Here is a 19,640-nt window from a genome sequence, read left to right as displayed (position 1 = left end):
CTTGTTTGTACTCCCCGCTCGCGCACACTTTTATGAAGTTCTTGATGGATTGATGGAAAATGCACGGCAACTTTGATATCTTGCGGAGGATGTTTTCGCAAGCAGATGCGAGCTGAGTCGCTGAGCAGGTTTTCACTGGGCCATTTTTAAAACATCGGAACATCTGTTCCGAGCCGGCTTCAACAAACATTTGGCTGAGACCTAAATACAATTGATTAGCACTATCTAATTAGAAACAACTCCAAAACATTTGTATCTCAAATCATCTTTCCCCATTGGAATGGATGGGAATGCCATGAATCCGTTACTTCCCCTTCAAAACTACAACGCTGTTGTAATGTGTGTTTTGAATAATCTAGTACAATGCAAAAACATACAATAATGACGTGATTCAATCGAATTTAAGGAGACTTGTGATTACACTTGCCGATTATACACATTAAAAAATTGTTATGTGAGGATTCTGCTGGTCTCAATTGGCCACGTAGATTAGTCACATACTTGCACTTGGATTTTTTTTTCATACATACGTATAACCATGTGCTCTTTGTCAAAATAAACAAAATGGTTATAGGTCCATGCTGAGAGTGAATGGAATGATGTCGGGTTTTTTCCTTCAAAAGAAACAGCAGTGAGCAGTGAATAGGTGGCAGACGGGAATCTGCAGAAGGTCACTTTGAATGAGAAAAGCATCATAAAAAAAAGTGTCGACTGAAACTAACAGATGTTGCATTGCTTTCCTTTTCCGCACAATAAGATCTTTATCTTGGACTGTGAATTAAGATTATGTAACTCAGTTTGAAGAGGTTGACAAGTGGACTGAGGAGAAAGTGGTGGGCTGGTTATGTGCAAGTGCAGCTATGCTGCTACTGTTTGCTGTGATATACTGTATGGAAGCGCCAACATAACTCACACACATACATATATATATTTATATCAACGAAAAGAGATATGGACAGAGGGTTGACATGAAGCAAATAATTACTGCCTGACCTGCCACATGGCCGCTCCCATGAGAGGCTCGACAGCAAGGCGACGGATGGACGGACTGCCAGGATCCCACAGTGTCCAGAGAGCTCCTGGGCCCAGGCACGCTTCCAGCCCCCAGCCCATCATCCACAGGGCCTTCACACCGATGCCATCGGTGCCGTTCATTAGGCTCCTTTGTTCGCCTTTTTCCACGGCTGTCTATCTCACCAATCTGCATTCGATTCCTACTGAGCTGTGGTTTGTTTTCGTTTTTTTCCGAGATGTTCAGAGCTACTGTTGTGTACGGAAAATAGCCGCCACCGTGCCTCTATATTGGAACGTCCTTCCATCTTTTTTTGTTTTATAGGCTAGTTTGAAGCCACTTGTCAGTGTCAACGCGACATGTGACAAAGAGCAGGAAAGCGAGAGCCGCTGCTCGGCTCACGCAAGATGGATGGTTGGGGGTTACTGCTGCATGCCTTATGGGGGGGGGGGACTTTTAGAAATTGAGGGCTGCCACTGTGCGGCTCATATCAGATTCAATCAGAAACGGTATTAGCATGCAAATTGAACTGCCAGTGCATTTGACAATATGGAAGTGTGACACCATCGGTCTTATCGCACAGCCTGATGAAATATTGTACCGCTTTATGAGTACAGTACAGGCCCGTGGGCGTCCGCCGCCGTTCTTAGTCATTCCGCTCCTTCAAATGAGCTGCTGGTGACTCTTGGAAATGGATTCAGAGAGAAGTGACACAACCTGATGCAGCACAACTTCCCTGGGCTGAATTAATGGATGCCAATGTGAAACACACACACACACACTTGAAATGTGTTTGTCATCCGGTGATTAAAAGTGCGGTTCACGAGGCCTGATCCCGCAAGTTCCCGAAATTCATCCAAATTTTATGCGAGCCAGACAGGAGAGAAATATAGTCGCCTATAAAGTGTACAAATATTGTTTTACAACAATACTTCACCATCTTTACAATGGCATACGTAGCTGAGGATGAACTCGTGGTAAAAATAGACGTGAGCGGCGTACGTGCCGCACCGGTTCCGTTCAAATGATGGGGAGCAAGTACTGAATTTTGATTTATTACTTTTGTTAACGGTTCAACGGTTCCGCTTTTCTGTTAGCCGTCCACGTAACTTAGCATTACAAAAACTACCAAGTGGTATACGAGGATACCCAAACGTTGTTCAGTTATATTTCAATTTGATTGACGTACACCCACTAGTCTAAATTTGCCATTCTGATTAATATTGTGTTTGTGGAATAGGAGTAGAGCAGCAACATTGACCCGTTTTTATTCATCTCAGGGGAGCGGCCATTTTGCGAATTGCTCTTGACTGTCGATGACGTCGCAGTTGCCAGGCAAAGAGTCAAACCTGGACAAGACACGAGTGGCAGGTGAAAAACAAAGACCTATCGCATAAGACACGGCAGGAACGTGGAACTATTTTTTATTTTTTTTCGGAATAAAACATCTAGTTCATTGTAGATAATATTGGTGGTTATATGTGATCAATTAATTTTTTGGAGAGCCAGTAAGTAATACAAAAAAGCTGAATTCCCCATGACATATCACGAAGTGAACACAAGGGGAAAATTACAACATGGTTCGCGGCATGCCCAAAGTCATCTTTGACAGCCACCCCTCCAAAAATAACAACAGCAACAAATAAAAACATACATTTAAGACATCGTTGAAATGTGAGTGAACGCTTGCCCGTGTGAACGGATGTGGGCACTACTCCAAAATGTATTCCTGAGATGCCTGTTCTAGAGACACAACCAGATGGGTCTGAACTACAACCAGATGGCTGGCTGAAGGTAACGTGGGCTAGCTAGGTAGTGCAATGCACACATGCACACGGATGGATGGATGGATGGATGGATGGATGGATGGATGGATGGATGGATGGATGGATGGATGCATGGATGCATGGATGGATGGATGGATGCATGGATGGATGGATGCATGTACTGTACAGTATCTCTGGAACCATCACAAATCACGTACAAATGTCAGCATGTGACTGGATAGATGGAAATGAGAGAGACAAAACAAGATTTACAGTTATAATACCAAATGATTATTCATGGTGTTTCAGACCATTCTGCTGTAAAAAAAAAAATTCATGTTGGATATCACAGCATTGATTTAAAAAAAAAAAAAAAAAAAAACGATCGGAGCAGCTTTCAATGACAACAAAACTAATCGGCTCTGTTCACACCCACAACGGCGCAAGTCGCCTGTTTTCTAACTGCGCCAAGTTGCGCGTTTTTAAAAAAAAGCATTTCGAGGTACACGCCATTATTTGCATCTTAATGACTGAATAAATAGAATTTGTTAGAAACAAAAACAGAACTGAATATGAGAATCTATTGTAGAAGAGGAAATCCAGCTAGACCAATACACTTTTTTTTTTTTAATTCCCTTTGTAAAATCATGCATAACATAGCAGCCATGACATTGTTTGATGTCATGTTGCGGAATGAGCATGCTTACGTGCTACGTTTAGACATCTGCTGAATCTTGCTCGAAGACAAAAAACATACAGTCATTTTGTCACACGCATGCACATGCCAAAATGTAAAACAAGGCGATTGTTTATTAAAAGCGAAACAATTGAGGTTTATACAAACGTTTTGGAAACTGAAAAATGTGAAGATACAGATTTCTGAAAAAGCAATTATCATGGTTTTTATTGTCAAAGGCTAACTGGATGAAAAACAAACGGTCAGCGAGATTTGCACCAGAAAACTGGAACAGTCTTGAGGTTCTCAGTCCCCCCCCCCCCCCTTGCAGCACAATTTGCTCATTAGTTGTTATTGCTAGCATCAAATTACAAATGATATGCCATTTTCATTTTAAAAACCTCATTATTCACTTTTTCCACATTGGATTGTAGTGAGGATTTTGCAAGTTCATTGCCTTTTGTTTTTTATTGACCTATCAAAGCCTCAACTTTTTGGACTTGGGATAAAATGGTAGTAAGTCAAACAAGTCTATTAGTTTTTTTTTTTTTTTTTAAAGCAGACTAAAACTAAAACATCTGCAAGTGAAATAAGATGAAATTAAAAATTTAGAATGCCCCAAGGATAAAAGTGATGTAAGCTTTCGCTTGTTCTGCATATTACTCCAGGTTGCAGGTGCACTCCAATAAAAGCGGGATTTTCCACCCTGAGTAAGAACAGCCGGCCGGCCGGCCGGCATCATCAATGCGATCCAGACCTTTCGGTGGGTTCAATAAAGGCGACGTTAAAAGTCGGCAGCCAGTTGACGCCGGGGGTTAAAAAAAAAGAAAAAATGCTGACTTTGGAAATACGTAAATGAAAAGTCCACATTTATGACACCTATCAGCAAGAACGCTCTGGCTTTCTCTAATGGGACTTATATAAAGCTAACAAATAAAATGTGTGCAGGACAGAAACATAAAATTGATCAAAGTGGGAGGGGGGTCATCAAAATCACACCGTAGCAACAACAAACTGATTGTCAACAGTTAAGTGGATGTTTTTTCTCCCCCCCGCAATTATGCGGCCTGACAAGTCGCACGCACCTTATGTAAAAGTTGACCTCCCGTGGACAAATATGCAAAATGCAATATCTCAAATGACCTTTTCTAGATGCCTTGCATCTATTTCACACTCGACCCCTGTTGTGCTGGCCCCTTGGGGACTTGTGACACGTTTACATGTGTTAACTACTGCGTGTCCTAAGTGAGTGTTGATAAGAAGCAAATGATGTTGTCGTTTTTTTTTTGCTGGATTTGCAATACAAGCTTGTTGGAAGAACAGACGAAATTCCTAAGTCAAGGTAGCGCTGTGTGGTGGTCGAGAGCCGTGACAACTTTTTAACACGCTCTCGGATGCAAAGCGGACGATACGGCGATAGGACTCGATGCAAATGAAAAGGAGACGGCCACATCGCGTCGGCCCCGCTGCGCTCGCGTTCGCCCGGTTGACCGCCAGGCGAACTTCTCAAGCTAGCCTTGTTTTCAAAGCAGGGTGAATCGCTTTCGCCTCCACCTGACACCATGGCGGCCCCAAAGGACGGGCTGTAGGAGCGGCCGTCTTCTCCAGTGTTTTTGTGGTGTGGCTTGCCTCCAAAAAAGGGGAAGCGGTAATACGCAAACAGGGATGACTCCCAAACACGTCAATAAGCTCGCACTTCACGTTTAGCTGAGCTGGAGTGAACAACACAGCCAAGTGTTGAATGCAACAATGCCATTTTGAATGAGTTATCCCTTTATTAGTGATTAGCATTATGGCTGATGGTAGCATGGCTAGGAAATGATTGACATCAGCCCATCAGCAACAAATTGGTTGTTTTTCCTCGGTCGTGGTGGTTTTTTGAAAATGACATTAGAAGCTTAAAAATGTACTGCTGTCAGTTCAGAATTTAACAAGCATTAGACTATTAACAAACTGAATTTGACAGAAAGAAATCATGAAGGGCAAAAAGGTCAAACACGCATAAAAAAATTGCTATTTGCTCAAATTAAAAGAACAAAAAAATACAAATGATTATCCAGGCCTTGAATTTGCACCCATGCTGAGCTGAAGTATCAGGAAATATGTGGACGTGACCATTGACACATTTTTGTGTTCCAAATTGTGCAACCTTCGGGTTCACTACCAAAACAAGGTGCCTTACAAGAACAATCGAGTGCTGAAATGTCTCCAAGATCTTATACTCATGGGTTCATATCTGCAGGATGTCTTGACTCTTGGACGCTCTATTGGAATTGTTTTCCCCAAGATTGTACAAAAGTGTGTCGACGTAAACGTCCTCAAATGACAAGGATGTTGATCGATTGTTTTTTTTTTAATAATCACATTTGTGCACCAGATCAAGCAGAGCACAAAGATATGAAGAGGATGTCTTCCGATACAGTCAACGACGTCATGTCACAATGGGATGATTTGTCACGCACATAAATCATTTGTTAAAAGAGATTTGCTATTATGACCTCTGCTTTGTGTGAAAGTGCAGAACAAGAGGTAGAGGGAATATTTTATTTGACAAATAATAACTCTCTTTTAAACACTCATGGATGCAATTTCATTTTCAGCTGCTAGATGGCGGCACACTTATTTCGCTCGAGACTGATTACGCTTGAAAGAGGACGTCCAAAACCGGATGTGCTCTATTCCTTCACAGCTTCGTTTTTGTGATCCTGATTTGAAGTTACAGAAAGCTTAAAGCTGTTATTTTTTTTTAGAATTGTATAGCTGGGCGTATGAGTAGAACTCCATCCGTGTTAGCTAGATACAGAAAAATATAAATATAATCATCAAATATAAATAATTGATTTATTATTTGTGCCTTCTTGTTTTTATTTTGTGTCGTCTACTTGTATGTCTATCGTGTACTACGCCTCGTCACCGCGGGATAGAGGAAACGGAATTTCGGTTTCTTTGTGTGTCTTGACATATGAAGGGATTGACAATAAAGCGGACTTTGATAAGATTAAAAGACATTTTGGTCAAGACAACCTAATGAAAAGAGCATTTCATGATTGAGGTAAACATCAGACGTATCACAAGAGTTGATCTGGCGTTGCCACGGCAACGCCAGATTCTTCTTATTACAGGCTAGCGTATCATCACAATGGTGTCAAAGTTGTTTTGATAAGGTCAGATTAGTGCATAATGTTGCTTCACGCTGAGTTATCACTCTGCTCTTTGTGCTTCAGATGAGTTGTTCATTCTGTCTACTATGCCGCTGAGGGGGCGTGAGAGAGATAAACGGTCAAGTCCCACACATCTTCCTCTGTGTGCACACACGTGCTGCTGCTGCAAGTTGGTGGACTTCTTGAAAAATGAGGCCAACCGGAGACATTATACGCTCGACGTCAACAACGAAGATGATTCGATAAGGAAAAGCAACAAAAGGCCTCACCGCTGTGGGAAATGTCATGTGATAAAATGATAGGTCATTTGAATACGGTGGGCGCTGGCTAATCCCTTCCGTGATGCTGGTTGACTTCCAAGTTGTTCAAATTCCAAAACGGTCTTTCCTACGGGAATGGTCCAAACAATCAGATAACACCGGCCTTGACAAAAGTTCATGGGCATAATGCAAAACACCATAGATGACCTCATGAAACTAGCATCAACTTTAGCTAGCGGCTATATGAACACAAATGGTGCAGCAACACGACATAACAATACTTGTGGAAATGTTTTCTTTGGACTATGAAAAGCAATCCATATACTGCGACCAGGTGACCACCGTGTGCACACCAGAAGGCACCACAGGATATATATTGATCATGATTTGTCAATTCTTTACATTCAAGCGCAGTAGTTTTTAAACGAATGTAAAGTCATCTTTTTGGATGGATGGATGGATGGATGGATGGATGGATGGATGGATGGATGGATGGATGGATGGATAGGTTTATTGGATGGATGGATGGATAGGTTGATTGGATGGATGGATGGATGGATGGATGGATGGATAGGTTGATTGGATGGATGGATGGATGGATGGATGGATGGATGGATGGATGGATGGATGGATGGATAGGTTTATTGGATGGATGGATGGATGGATGGATGGATGGATGGATAGGTTGATTGGATGGATGGATAGGTTGATTGGATGGATGGATGGATAGGTTGATTGGATGGATGGATGGATAGGTTTATTGGATGGATGGATGGATGGATGGATGGATGATAGGTTGATTGGATGGATGGATGGATGGAAGGATGGATGGAAGGATGGATGGATGGAAGGATGGATGGATGGATCTAAATGATTTTCTATGTTATTACAAAAAACATCTCAAAAGGCTGCCCTCTCAAATGAAAAGTCATTTACTTGAACTTAACTTCTTGTCGCAAGCATAAGAGCGATTGCAAATTATTCCTTTCCCGTATAATGTGCAGGTGTGTCCATGTAATACCGGTATCTACGCTTGCTGATGACTACGCTTCTAATAAAAAGATGAATGCATCATTTTCCGGATGGCTCTCCTGATGAATAAGGCGGATTTCTTTCCTTTTTTTTTTTTTTGTCAATTAGTAGTGGAGCGAGCAGGAGCCGGTCCTTGAACGCAGCCTCGCGATTGGCGCAGGCGTCCAGCTCGTGGCGTTCCGAGCTCCTATATAAAGGCGAGCAGGCTGAAGCTCCCACTGAGCATCGGTGCCGTCTGCCTGCCTGCCTGTCTGTCATGCGAGTCCAAAGCACAGAGAGGAAGGAGTAGCGCAGCCTGGTGAAAGAGCAGCCCTACCTCCCTCCTTCCTTCCCTCACTCCCCGGTTCCGTTCTCCTCATTCATCTCCTTCTTTTTGGTTGCGCTTGAATTCTTGCTGAATGAGTCTCCCGCGGAGGCTCGGCCGTGTCTTTGCGCTCACTTGTGACATCTTCGCCGGGAAGACGATGCCTCTGAGGACGGGACTTTTCCTTCTGATGCTGCTCAACGCATCTGCATACGAGCTGGATCACAACGAGTCCTATTCGTCCAGGAGAGCACGCTTCTCGGCCAACAGCCCTTGTAAGTAGCACACACATGCTTGGGCATCATCTACACTACTGTGCGCGTGCGCGCGCCAGCCTTGCTGAGCTCGCTCACATGCACATTTCTTCTCTCATTATGATCATTTTTGGCCTGTGCGGTCGTTTTGCAGTGCAATGAATTTTCTGTCTTTTTTTTTTCTTCTCTCTCTTTCTTTCTTTTGGGTCATTATTACTTTGTTGCCGGCAACAGATGAGCTTGGACCTGCTAGTGCTGCATAGCTCCCCCACTATTTTGTGCAGTATTAAACAATATAAAGAGCTGCACATCCATTCCATTTGTAAAGGCAAATAAAAAACAAGACGCATGAAATGCATTCATACTGGGTGGATTTTGCACTAATTGGTGGGCAACCGACGGCCCGTGGGTGCATTCGATCACCCAGGCCGTGAAAGTCGGAAAAAAACAAACAAATCAAGCCTATGAGGAAGCCGCAAGTGTGCATAATAATTTCAAATCTTGACAGCATATTTAGCGTAACGCTTCCATTCACACCTCTACTATTTTCGAGTACCGTATTTTCCGGACTATAAGGCGCACCTAAAAACCTCAAATTTTCTCAAAAGCCGACAGTGCGCCTTATAGTCCAGTGCGCCTTATATATGGACCAAATTCCTAAATTTAAACTGGCCCAAAGCATTGTCATGAAATCAATCATAAGTGGCCCGCTGAAGACTAGGAATCATGAATCAAAAAGACTATGGATCATTATTTTGTGATTATAAAGTCATTTGTTGCATCTGAAGTTGAAATAAAAAAGATAAAATGGAGAATGATTTGGATTACAAATCTGACATGGTGCGCCATATAGTCCGGTGCGCCTTATATATGGACAAAGTTTTAAAATGGGCCATTCCTTGAAGGTGCGCCTTATACATAGTCCGGTGCGCCTTATAGTCCGGAAAATACGATACTGCACCTGATAAAAACTCACACAAGTGTAGAGAAAAAAAAAAACAAATTACAATCCAAACTCCACGCTGGAAGGCTGAGATTCAAACACAGAACCTGTGAACTGCAAGGCAGACATGCCATCCACCATGCAACCTTTGAAACGTTAGCAAGCAAGTGCCCCGAGACTAACAGCATGATCCTTTGCAATATGTCTGAAGTGGGCTGGCTGGGTCACATTTTTTAAAAAAGATGTTGCTATGCATGGCGACCAGTCCAGGGTCCAACTTGACTCCTCTCTCACCAAAATTGAACGTATTCATAACCTTTAATGATACAAATAAAAAAATCGCATTTTATGTTTTCTTTGGGTAGTTACAATAATTTTTTTTTTTCATTAAATGAGTGCATGGTTGAGATGCCATTTGATGGTAAAAGCAAACATGGAAAATGACATTATAGTGACTGTTTCTTTTCTCAACTCATCTATCCAGCACTTTTCGCACTCATTCATTTGAGCTTGACGTATGGAAATGTCTAAAAGCAAGAACAAAAAATACGGCTCGCAAATAGTGGAGCTGACAAAGTATATGATGAATGCATCTCTGTTTCTTCAAACTAAATATTTGCTTTATCTTTGTGGACCACTGTTTGGTCAAGTGTGTAGTTAAAGAGATGATGAAGTCACACGTATCCAACTCAAGGCTCGGTCGGGGTGCGGAGCAGCTAATTGATCCATTTACAATATAGACAGCAAACTGAACCAATCAACAGTCAGAGTGGCCAAAGTCAAAATGCCAGGACCGATTTTTTGTGTCAGTCCAGCTCTGAAAATGTCAATGCGGCCAGCTAGAAAAACGACTTTGACACGCCTACTCTGCATCGATGAATAGATGTCCAGATGATCTGTTTGAATGGCCCGAGCGTGGCTGTGCTTCATTGACGTGTTCTTCCTAATATCATGTTGCCATTCATATTTGGCCCAACTGTGGCGTGTGGCACGAATACTGAAGTGGTCGGAGTCCTAAAATGTAGCTCCGCAATTACCAGTTGGTGCAAAAATAATTGAAGACAGAGGCTGGTGGCAGGACAGCGTGCACGTGCACGTGCGTGCGTGCGTGCGTGCGTGCATGCGTGTGTGCACGCCAACAATTCTCAGGAAACTCTTTGGTATTTCTGGTGCCGTTGGTCCAAAAGCTCTGCTGCGAAATATAGCCCCTGCCAAGGGAAAAGCCAAGCGGCGCCAAAAAGTGTCTGAGCCTCTGGGAGCTAGCTGTAAGGTGTCCAATCTGCAGTTTTGCCCCTCGCGGCTGCACGTCCTTTGTGAATATTCTCCTTTGTCGGTGGCATTTTTCTCGCCCAGAGCCTGGCGACTGTAGCGAGCGTGTGCAGTGGAGCTAGCGTTGGCTTGCGCCGCTGACGGCTCATCATCATCATGTGTGTGTGCCCACAGCAGATGTGGCACGCTGTCTCAACGGTGCCCTCCAAGTCGGCTGCGGGGCCTTCGCCTGCCTGGAAAACTCAACGTGCGACACAGATGGCATGCATGACATCTGCAAGTCCTTCCTGTACAGTGCTGCTAAATTTGACACTCAGGTATACGCTTACACTCCCTCCGTGCGCCGACGCCTGGAGTCGCAGTCGTACGGCAGGCTATCAAAATATACAGCGGGGTGGGATCTTGACTTACGACTCGTGCGACACTGCGTTCCGAAAGTGTTAGTATTAGGAAGGGCAAAATATGGAAGCTCAATTTTGATTGGACCAATAAAAAGAACCCAAAAAAAGCCACAAACGCGCAGCCAAGACACACGAGACAAAGAAGACACCCGTCAGAAATAAATGACGTCAGGCGCATTCAGAAAGCGATACTATGGGAGATGAGGATGGTGGTCAGAGTAGCACAATGCGTTGCTCTTCTTCCACAGGGTAAAGCATTTGTGAAAGAGAGCCTTAAGTGCATTGCCAACGGCATCACCTCCAAGGTCTTCCTGACCATCCGTCGCTGCTCCACATTCCAAAGAATGATATCGGAAGTCCAGGAGGAGTGCTACAGCAAGCTGGGTATCTGCACGGTGGCCCGGACCAACCCGGACGCTATCGGCGAGGTGGCTCAGCTGCCGAGCCACTTCCCCAATAGGTGAGCAGAAGCAAGACAGAAGATACGGTGACGTAGCACCAAACTTAGCATAGCGTGCTAGCTTAACTTTGCTAACGTCGTAACTGTACACAGTTTTTGCTGACGGGATGTGACAATAACTTGCGTTGTGTTGTATCATTTATTCCCTTTTCGTGTTTGGCGTAGCGATATTTTGTTCTTTTCCACGGACTTACCGTCGTTTTCTGTCGATTGGTCATTAAAGCCTCGACTTTTCCTTGGCTACATATTGACCGCGATATTAATGCACAGCAACTAGGATAAGTAAGTCATCTGATTATTGCTTTGGAAACGGTGTTAACTGGAGGTTACTCGTGACTGAAAAAGGTCAGCTTGCAAGACACCCGTCGGCCTTTAGGCAACACGTGGCCTATTTAGTTGCGGAGAGTCATCACCGCAAAAGTAGCATAAAGTGCCGTTGTTGGTTCAGCAAATATAAATGTTGTAGACCGGATGCCCCTTTGACCTGGATTTATGTCGCAGAACAGATGGCTCACGTTGTATTCACTTGCATGTTTTGGTTACCATCTGCTCGACGCAGCCGGGAAATAGAAATTCAACGGCGCGCCTCGTTCGTCGGAGTGCATACGAAGGAGAATCGGCCTCGAGGACTCATTGTGGGTTTTTTTTGTGGGCTCAGGTTCTACGGGAGGCTGCTGCAGAGCCTGATGGACTGTGACGAGGACACGGTAGAGCGCGTCAGAGCCAGCATGGTGTCTCGGATGGGCCCGGAGATGAGCATCCTCGTACAGCTATTGCAGAACAAGCCGTGCGCGTCCACGGCCGGCTCGGTCGCCGCCGCCGCCGCCGTCGCCACTCCGACCGGAGCGGAGGCCCGCGGGAACTGGCGCTGGTCTGTGGGCCCTCATATGTACAAGATCCAGCCTAGTCTGCGAAACAGAGACCTTGCCAGTCATTTTGGCAAAAAGCGCTCAGCCAGTGACAGCTCCTAACTTCGTTGCACTCCAAGTTGAAATGGCTCCTCTATTCCCTCGGGGTGAACTCATTCATTCCTCCGCTCGACTGGAAGTGATACAAATATGCACCTCCAGGGAATGCTGGACCGCCACGAGAGTTGATTTGATTGTTGCTATATTGTGTATGCTACGTCTAAGGCTTGAGGGACACCCCACCCCCACATTCATCACTCCAGCAGCCTTGCTCACTCTTCATCTCGCTCGGAGGAGATGAATCCTTAAAAGGTCTTATGCCAAGCACAAAAGGGAAGAAAAAAAACAAAACAGCCATAGTGGTTCATATCTCTAGAGTAGGGGTTCTCAAATTTCCCGTCATCCATATAATCCTCATGCCGTTTAAGGCCCAAATGGTATAGGACTGTCAAATGTTGCCTACGTTTGAGAACAAAAGTCAGAACGGTGGTTTTTTGAGATTTGGTCAGTGTTCAACTGTAATCTTGAGAATAATGTCACTTATTTCCAACTCGTAAAACTATATTAACGAGCACATTTCAAAAATCTATTCAAAAATAGTTTTTTTTTTTTTCAGATATGAGGCAATCTGTTTTAACAATGACTTTATCGTTTAAAAAAAAAAATCATGTCATGTTAGAATTAGGATTGGACCTTAAGTAGGGAGGGGATGTGTCAGAAAAGTTCCAGGACCCGTGTCACGAATCTACTTCCCCCCCCAATAGAAGTCCTCCGCTCACACTTTGCCATCCCTCTTTGCCTCGCCTTCATGCACACTTGGAAGGCCATCTTGACCCACATCACGATAGGAAAAGAGGGGAGTCGGATAATTGGGAACGTTGTTCCACCACGGCAATGCTCTTCTCGGCCAGGGAGTGTCAGATGCTCACGGCTTTGTCAGCTGGTACGTTGACGTAGCCAGGAGTTTGGGTGCTAATCCATCATCTGACGCACAATAAAGGGAAAACAAGGAGTATACATTGTGACACCAACCCTGGAGCTTTAAAAAAATCATAGCAGAATTTATTGCTAATTATTTTGCTGACCCCACTTTGAGAAAGAACCACTGCTCTAGAACAGGGGTATCACTGGAGCCCACCACTTCAATGCTGCAAATTGAAAATAGGATTCTCCAGGGCCCAGTTGTCACGGGACCATTCAAATCTTTTCCCCCGCCTCTTCTGGCTCCACTAAGCACAAGCTAAAGTCATCCATTGATCGATTTATGGGATCATCCGCAAGGGGGAGGGGCGTTATTTTAGGTGTAGCTGATATTTTCGTGATGAGACCAGTCAAATTGTGAGCTTGAGATGTGAAGATCACCTTCACACGTATTCTTGAACGACTCTTACATGTACTGTATCCTCGAGGTCATCTGCCACAGCCATAGCTAGCCTTCTCCGAAGAGCGCGTGGTCACCGCGTGGAGAGAGATGATCTTAAACTGACCAAAAATCAAAGCAAACAAAACAAAAACCCAACTTCAAAACTGCCCTGAATGCTTTTCATGACAAAACCAAAATACGAGTGGACACATTTGATGCTGATGTTTGTTTTCTGATGACAGATGGAGCCATTAGTAGTGACGCGTGTTGTTCGCAATCATCGTGAAGCTCGTTAGGCCAAATCTCTCCGTCAACTCATCACAATGCATACGACTGTTGAGCTTGCCGGCGTCTACGTTTATGTTGCCGAACGACACGCGCGCGCGCTCGCTCGCTTCCCCGGGGGTCGAGATTTAGAGTGACTATTAAAAAAAAAAAACACCAAAAAAAAAAAAAACGCAACAAATAAGCCTTCGTGGAATTATATTTATTTTCCTACTATATTATTTAATGTCTTATTTTAATGCACATATTGTAGGTTTAATTCGCTTAAAACAAGCAGTTCGGTTATGGCTCCGATTTGAACATCTCACAAAAAAAAAAAAATGTAAAGATTTTTATATATATATATATATATATATATATATATATATATATATATATATATGACTGAACGGGACCCGTGTTATGACTCTGTGCTGGCCATAGGGGAACAAAGTTGGTCATTCAAGTCAGGTGATCTCCTCTACTCACATGGGAGCACAACTACACAGTTGCATTGCGGCTGCTACAAAGCACTTTGGATGCGAAGCAAACATCAGCATGCAAAAGACGGACGGACGGACGGACGGACGGAGGCTCAAGTTAGCAGCTGGTCTGTTGCTATTTTCCCTTCTGACAAAGGTTAAAGCCTTCATATTCTATGAAGACAATCGGGCCCCAAAGGAAGTCCTATGCTGCTGTTTGTTTGGCCTGTTACCTTGTCGATGGTCGGTCGGTCGGTCGGTCATTGAGCCTTGGGCTCACCTGTTTGTGCACATTGCCTCAAAGGAAGCGTTTGTCGGGACACCCTTTTTCATCTCGGGGGTTCAGTACCATTTCATGTGTAACAATTAGCTGGATGGGCCAAGTTGGATCTTGAATTCTGCCTTTACAAGGGAAATAATGCTTTCTCGGGGCAATTTACGTAGAGTCTTTAAACAATGGCCAGTCAGTCTGGTCACCAAACAATGACAGGGAACATCTAGGCCAAGTACCAAAATGGAACAAAAATGGGCACTTCAACGCAAGTCAAAATAAGTCTCATCTAACATTATGTACTGTTAAATCGCTCTGAAAAAAGTGAAATACAACTGAACTATGTTTGGGCAGTGATTTGTTCAAGTACCACACTAATCAAGAACTTTCACACATACAGACGATCAAAACAAGGCTGTTTTATCGATATAACGTGATTTCATTCAGGAGATAACTCAAGTACAACATTTAAAAATAAGTAACGATATAAAAGTAGCTGACTGAAATGACCAAAGTGGTGGTGAAAGAAAGAAAGAAAAAAAAATGGGAAAATTGATTTCTGAAATGCCTTAACCGGAATTTAAAAGCATTCACACAAATTTTAAGCGCGAGTTGAGCCTAACGTGCGTTTTTACGGAAGAGGATTAGGGCCAGTAAAGAAAAAAAAAACGAGGGGTGACAGGATTCTGACTTTATTCTCAGAATTCTGACTTTAAAGTTTGGCAGATTACCCCAAACTTGAAATTGCAAGTCTTAACTGTGATTTTTTCTGACTTTAAACTCAGAATTCCCAATTTCTGACTTTAAACTCAGAATTCTGACTTTATTCTCAGAATTCTGACTTTAAAGTGGGAATTCTGACTTTATTCTCAGAATTCTGAGAATAAAGTCAGAATTCTGAGAATAAAGTCAGAATTCCCACTTTAAAGTCAGAATTCTGAGAAAAAAAGTCAGAATCCTGTCACCCCTCGTTTTTTTTTTCTTCACTGGCCCTAATCCTCTTCCGTACGTTTTAATTGCGGAAGGAAGCTACTCAGTATCACTTTTCCAAATGACACCCACTCTCTGAAATTGAAGCTAAAAGATGATCCAACTTCTAAAGGCAGAATCTTTCGATAAGGCACGCAAAGGTGCAAAAGGAGCTGATCGCCATCCCGCGTGGAAAAAGCGCCTTCACTGACCACTGACGAGCACAAACGCAACAAGCTCTTCTTTTTTTTTTTTTTCTTACTCGATGATAAGTTTCCGGCGGCAACTCCGAGACTGGAGAATTCCAAACTATGCAAAAGCTGACGCAGAAAACGGACCTTTTGTTCCCGCGGTGAATAAAAGCGCTCGACGCTGATCGTTGGGCTCGGTCAACTGGCCGTGTCCATCCGAGAGCTGTCGTCACACTGTCGTCCAAACGGTCTCCTGCTACTTTCTGTTCAATATGCACTTTTCCCCCCCCCCCTTTTCCATCTTGACCACTATAAAGGGCATTGAAACATTCATGATAGGTAGGTAGGTGTGCGACTATATGTTGTCCATGGCGGGTTCATCCCGAAACCCAAACAGCTGCTGCCCACTTATTGGCACGTATGTGTCTCGTCCGTCGTCATGGTGACTTCCTGTGTGAGACATTCCTGCGTGTCGATGACTTTCTCGGGCAAATGGACTGTTTTCCTCACCGAGTCCGACGTAACGGTAGTTTTTCAGAGAATGTAACTGTTTACTGAATGTCTGCTAGCGGGAGGCCACGTCCGCCGAAAGCTACAAGAAACAAACACGAGCGCACACACACACACACACACGTAAAAAGCGGTCACGGGCCTTCGGTTAGTTTGCGGGCGAGAGCGTCACGGCGGCGAGCTGCGTGAAAACGGTTTCTCCTGACACGTCATGGTACTCTTTCCTCTCAAGACTTGAAATAGATTGATCGTGATTGATTGTCGTTGTGCTCGAGCAAAAGCGAGAAAAAGAAAAAAGCTTCGGTGACTTGTAAAGTTGATTTTGTATTCGTATGTATATATATCTATAAAGTAAATATATAGATATATAGATATATATATGTGACAGTTATTTTACTATTCGAATAGCACACTCCAAGTTTGAAGTGAAGTTCCTGATACAGATGCTACGTATGTAACGCATGATTGACCTTGTGTAAATGACTTGCACTTTAAAATATACCCACAAACATATACATGTACCCATACTGTGGATATGTTTGGGTTTTTTCCTCTGTACTGAAAAGTCACGAAAGATACAAATGCATCAATTAGGTGTCTTTTGCTGAAATAAAATATTGACCGTATCTGGCATATCGGACGAGGTGTTTTTTTTTTTTGCAACCACGACGAGTTACGCAATGTTAATCGGTACATCCAACAACACTGCTTGACATTTAACTTGAATTTACTATTTCCATTCAAGTTGAAGGTCTTCCCAGAACTTCAAGTTTCTATACGTATCCCGAAAAATTCCAAATGCTCATGATTTGAGTTGACTTTATCTTACAAGACAAGAGTGGGAAAGTTAAACACTAGATCACATTCAAACTAGACTACTTTCCAGGAACATGAGCGCTCCAATAAAAAGAAAAAAAAGATGTCAACGTCTAGCCACAACATACTCCATAAACAAAGATTTTTCCGAGAGGACTTTTAAGAGGGTCCTTTTCGTGGGAATGTCGAAGCATGGTTGAGGACACAAATGTCCCAGGTGGGCAGTCTAATTTCGTTTGTCCTGCCTTGGAAGAAAACATCATCGCAGTGGTCGAGAGAGAAAACAACCAACCAAAAAAAAAAGCTCCTCAACTATGCTTCCGTTTGCTCTTTGCAATGTCCTGTAAAAGCCACTCTTTGTCCTAATTGTGCAGGATGTGTCGCTTGATCACTAGCGCTGGCCGTGCCAGCTTCAGAGTGAAGAATTTCATACACAGTGAAGAGGGGAAAAGAGAGAGAGGGGAAGAAAGAAAAAAAAAAAGGCACATACAATGCACTTCATTATAACAGCGCGCTCCCCGGGCCGTGACCTCCAAAAATAAAGACAAATTAGGCGCCGTGTGAGAGCGTCAACAACAATTGGACTTTTATGGCCGTCATAAAAGCAGAATTCAGTGCAAGGCTGTTACATTGTGCAGGCGCACAACTCGCTTTCGATAAGTTCTGCCAAATCTAAAACTAAAAGTGCATCCGGCGCTCTCCGCTTCTTTCTATGAAGCGCAAATTATCAGCGCATGACACGGCTGTGGTCGACCACATCCTCTGAGCGCTCGGTATGTGTGACCAATCCAGCAGGACCCGTGAAGGCGGATCAAGGACGCCCAGCACCTCCTGAAGGAAATGAACTTTCTTCAACTTGAACGCAAGCGAGCTGAAAACTGCAAAGTGGCTGTTTGGTGGAAGGAAGGAAGGGCCCGAGGACAAGAGAGAGAGGCTGCGTGGACACTAATCTCAGTCAGAGGCAGATATAATTTCATGCCTATTTAGAGGAGAGTCCCGGGGGGCAAACTCATCAGCCAGCCAGCCAGCCAGCCAGCCAGCCAGCCCGCCTGCCTCATGGATAGGTGATGCTGCAACTCAAGCACGCCAATTCTAGCATCTTCTCACGCTGGCTCATCAATGAAGCATGGTCCACATGTAGGCCTGCCGATTTGTAACGTCCAAACCGTAAGGGAAACACTTGGCACGTGATTCTAATTCTAGTAGAATTTCACATTGCATTGTGGCCAACAGCGGGTCGGTTATTCAATGAATACTCATTCGCCCACAGCTCTAATATAAATGTAGATACTGTATCGTAAATTCCGGACTATAAGCCGCGACTTTTTTCCAAAATTTTGAACCCTGTGGCTTATAGTCAGGTGTGGCTTATATAAGGATTTTTTTCGTGATTTTTGTGATGACTTGATCACTTTTATACACTGCGGTATCTTGAAGAAAAAAACAACAACAAAAATACTATTTTGAAACACTACTATGGCTGCTGCTTATTCTGGCTGTGTTGCTTGTGACTATTATGAGCTTTAGTAGGAATGCACGCTAGGTGACCTGCGTCAAAGGGCTCTAAACCCTTCGTCACAGGCAGTGTTTAGAAAGACATGTTAAAGTATGTTATTAAAACTTTAAAAAGGCTTTCTGTGAACGGTCTTTCCTTGTAAAAAAAAAAACGCGTGTGCACGTGCGGCTTATAGTCCGGTGCGGCTTATATAAGAAAAAAACTAAAATATCCCCCAATTTTAGCTGGTGCGGCTTATAGTCCGGTGCGGCTTATAGTCCGGAATTTACGGTACATATATGTATACAGGTGTATATATATATATATTTATACACAAGATGGCGCCAAAGCCCTAACCCTAAGTAAGTAGTACATAGGCAAGTACGAGAGGCTAGCAACATAATTCAGGAGTAGGTCGTACATATACTACAAAAATGCTCTGACAACGGAAAAAGACATTTCCGTATAACGTGTGAGCGCATTTCCCCATCCGCTGGTAATCACTCGGGAGAATCTTTTCGAGGCTTCCACTCATGGAGCTTTTTCGGACTTTGACTGGAAGTGGGTGAAAATGCACAAATATGGCGAGATTGTCAGTGTGTGTGTGTGTGTGTGTGTCCACGGCTGCGCTGGTGTCACTTTTAATAGCAGCTGGCATGGCGCTTTAAATACACAGAAACACCTCGTTGCCTGGAAACAGATTTTTGACCCTCACTCGGTTGCCCGTCGCTTGGAGCGCTGCCCGGTTGTATCGCCACCCTGGGAGTCACAAGCCGAGGAATACATGAATAATGATGACAGGAGAGGATCATTATGCAGATGCGATTCTTACC

The 19,640-nt window shown here is 43.7% G+C and overlaps 1 protein-coding gene across 1 annotated transcript; it reads left to right on the top strand.

Annotated features, from left to right (window-relative positions):
- The first annotated feature begins 8,117 nt into the window (after positions 1-8,117).
- Positions 8,118-14,266, top strand: stc1 (stanniocalcin 1). The gene is made up of 4 exons (XM_061279355.1): positions 8,118-8,486; positions 10,852-10,994; positions 11,327-11,538; positions 12,197-14,266. Exons 1-4 carry the CDS (start codon positions 8,306-8,308, stop codon positions 12,507-12,509), a joined length of 849 nt encoding a protein of 282 aa, XP_061135339.1. The 5' UTR covers positions 8,118-8,305; the 3' UTR covers positions 12,510-14,266.
- The last annotated feature ends 5,374 nt before the right edge of the window (positions 14,267-19,640 follow it).

This window comes from Syngnathus typhle, linkage group LG5 (genome assembly GCF_033458585.1).
Source record: "Syngnathus typhle isolate RoL2023-S1 ecotype Sweden linkage group LG5, RoL_Styp_1.0, whole genome shotgun sequence".
Classification (NCBI taxonomy): domain Eukaryota; kingdom Metazoa; phylum Chordata; class Actinopteri; order Syngnathiformes; family Syngnathidae; genus Syngnathus; species Syngnathus typhle.
This window is presented reverse-complemented; position numbering and strand designations above follow the sequence as displayed.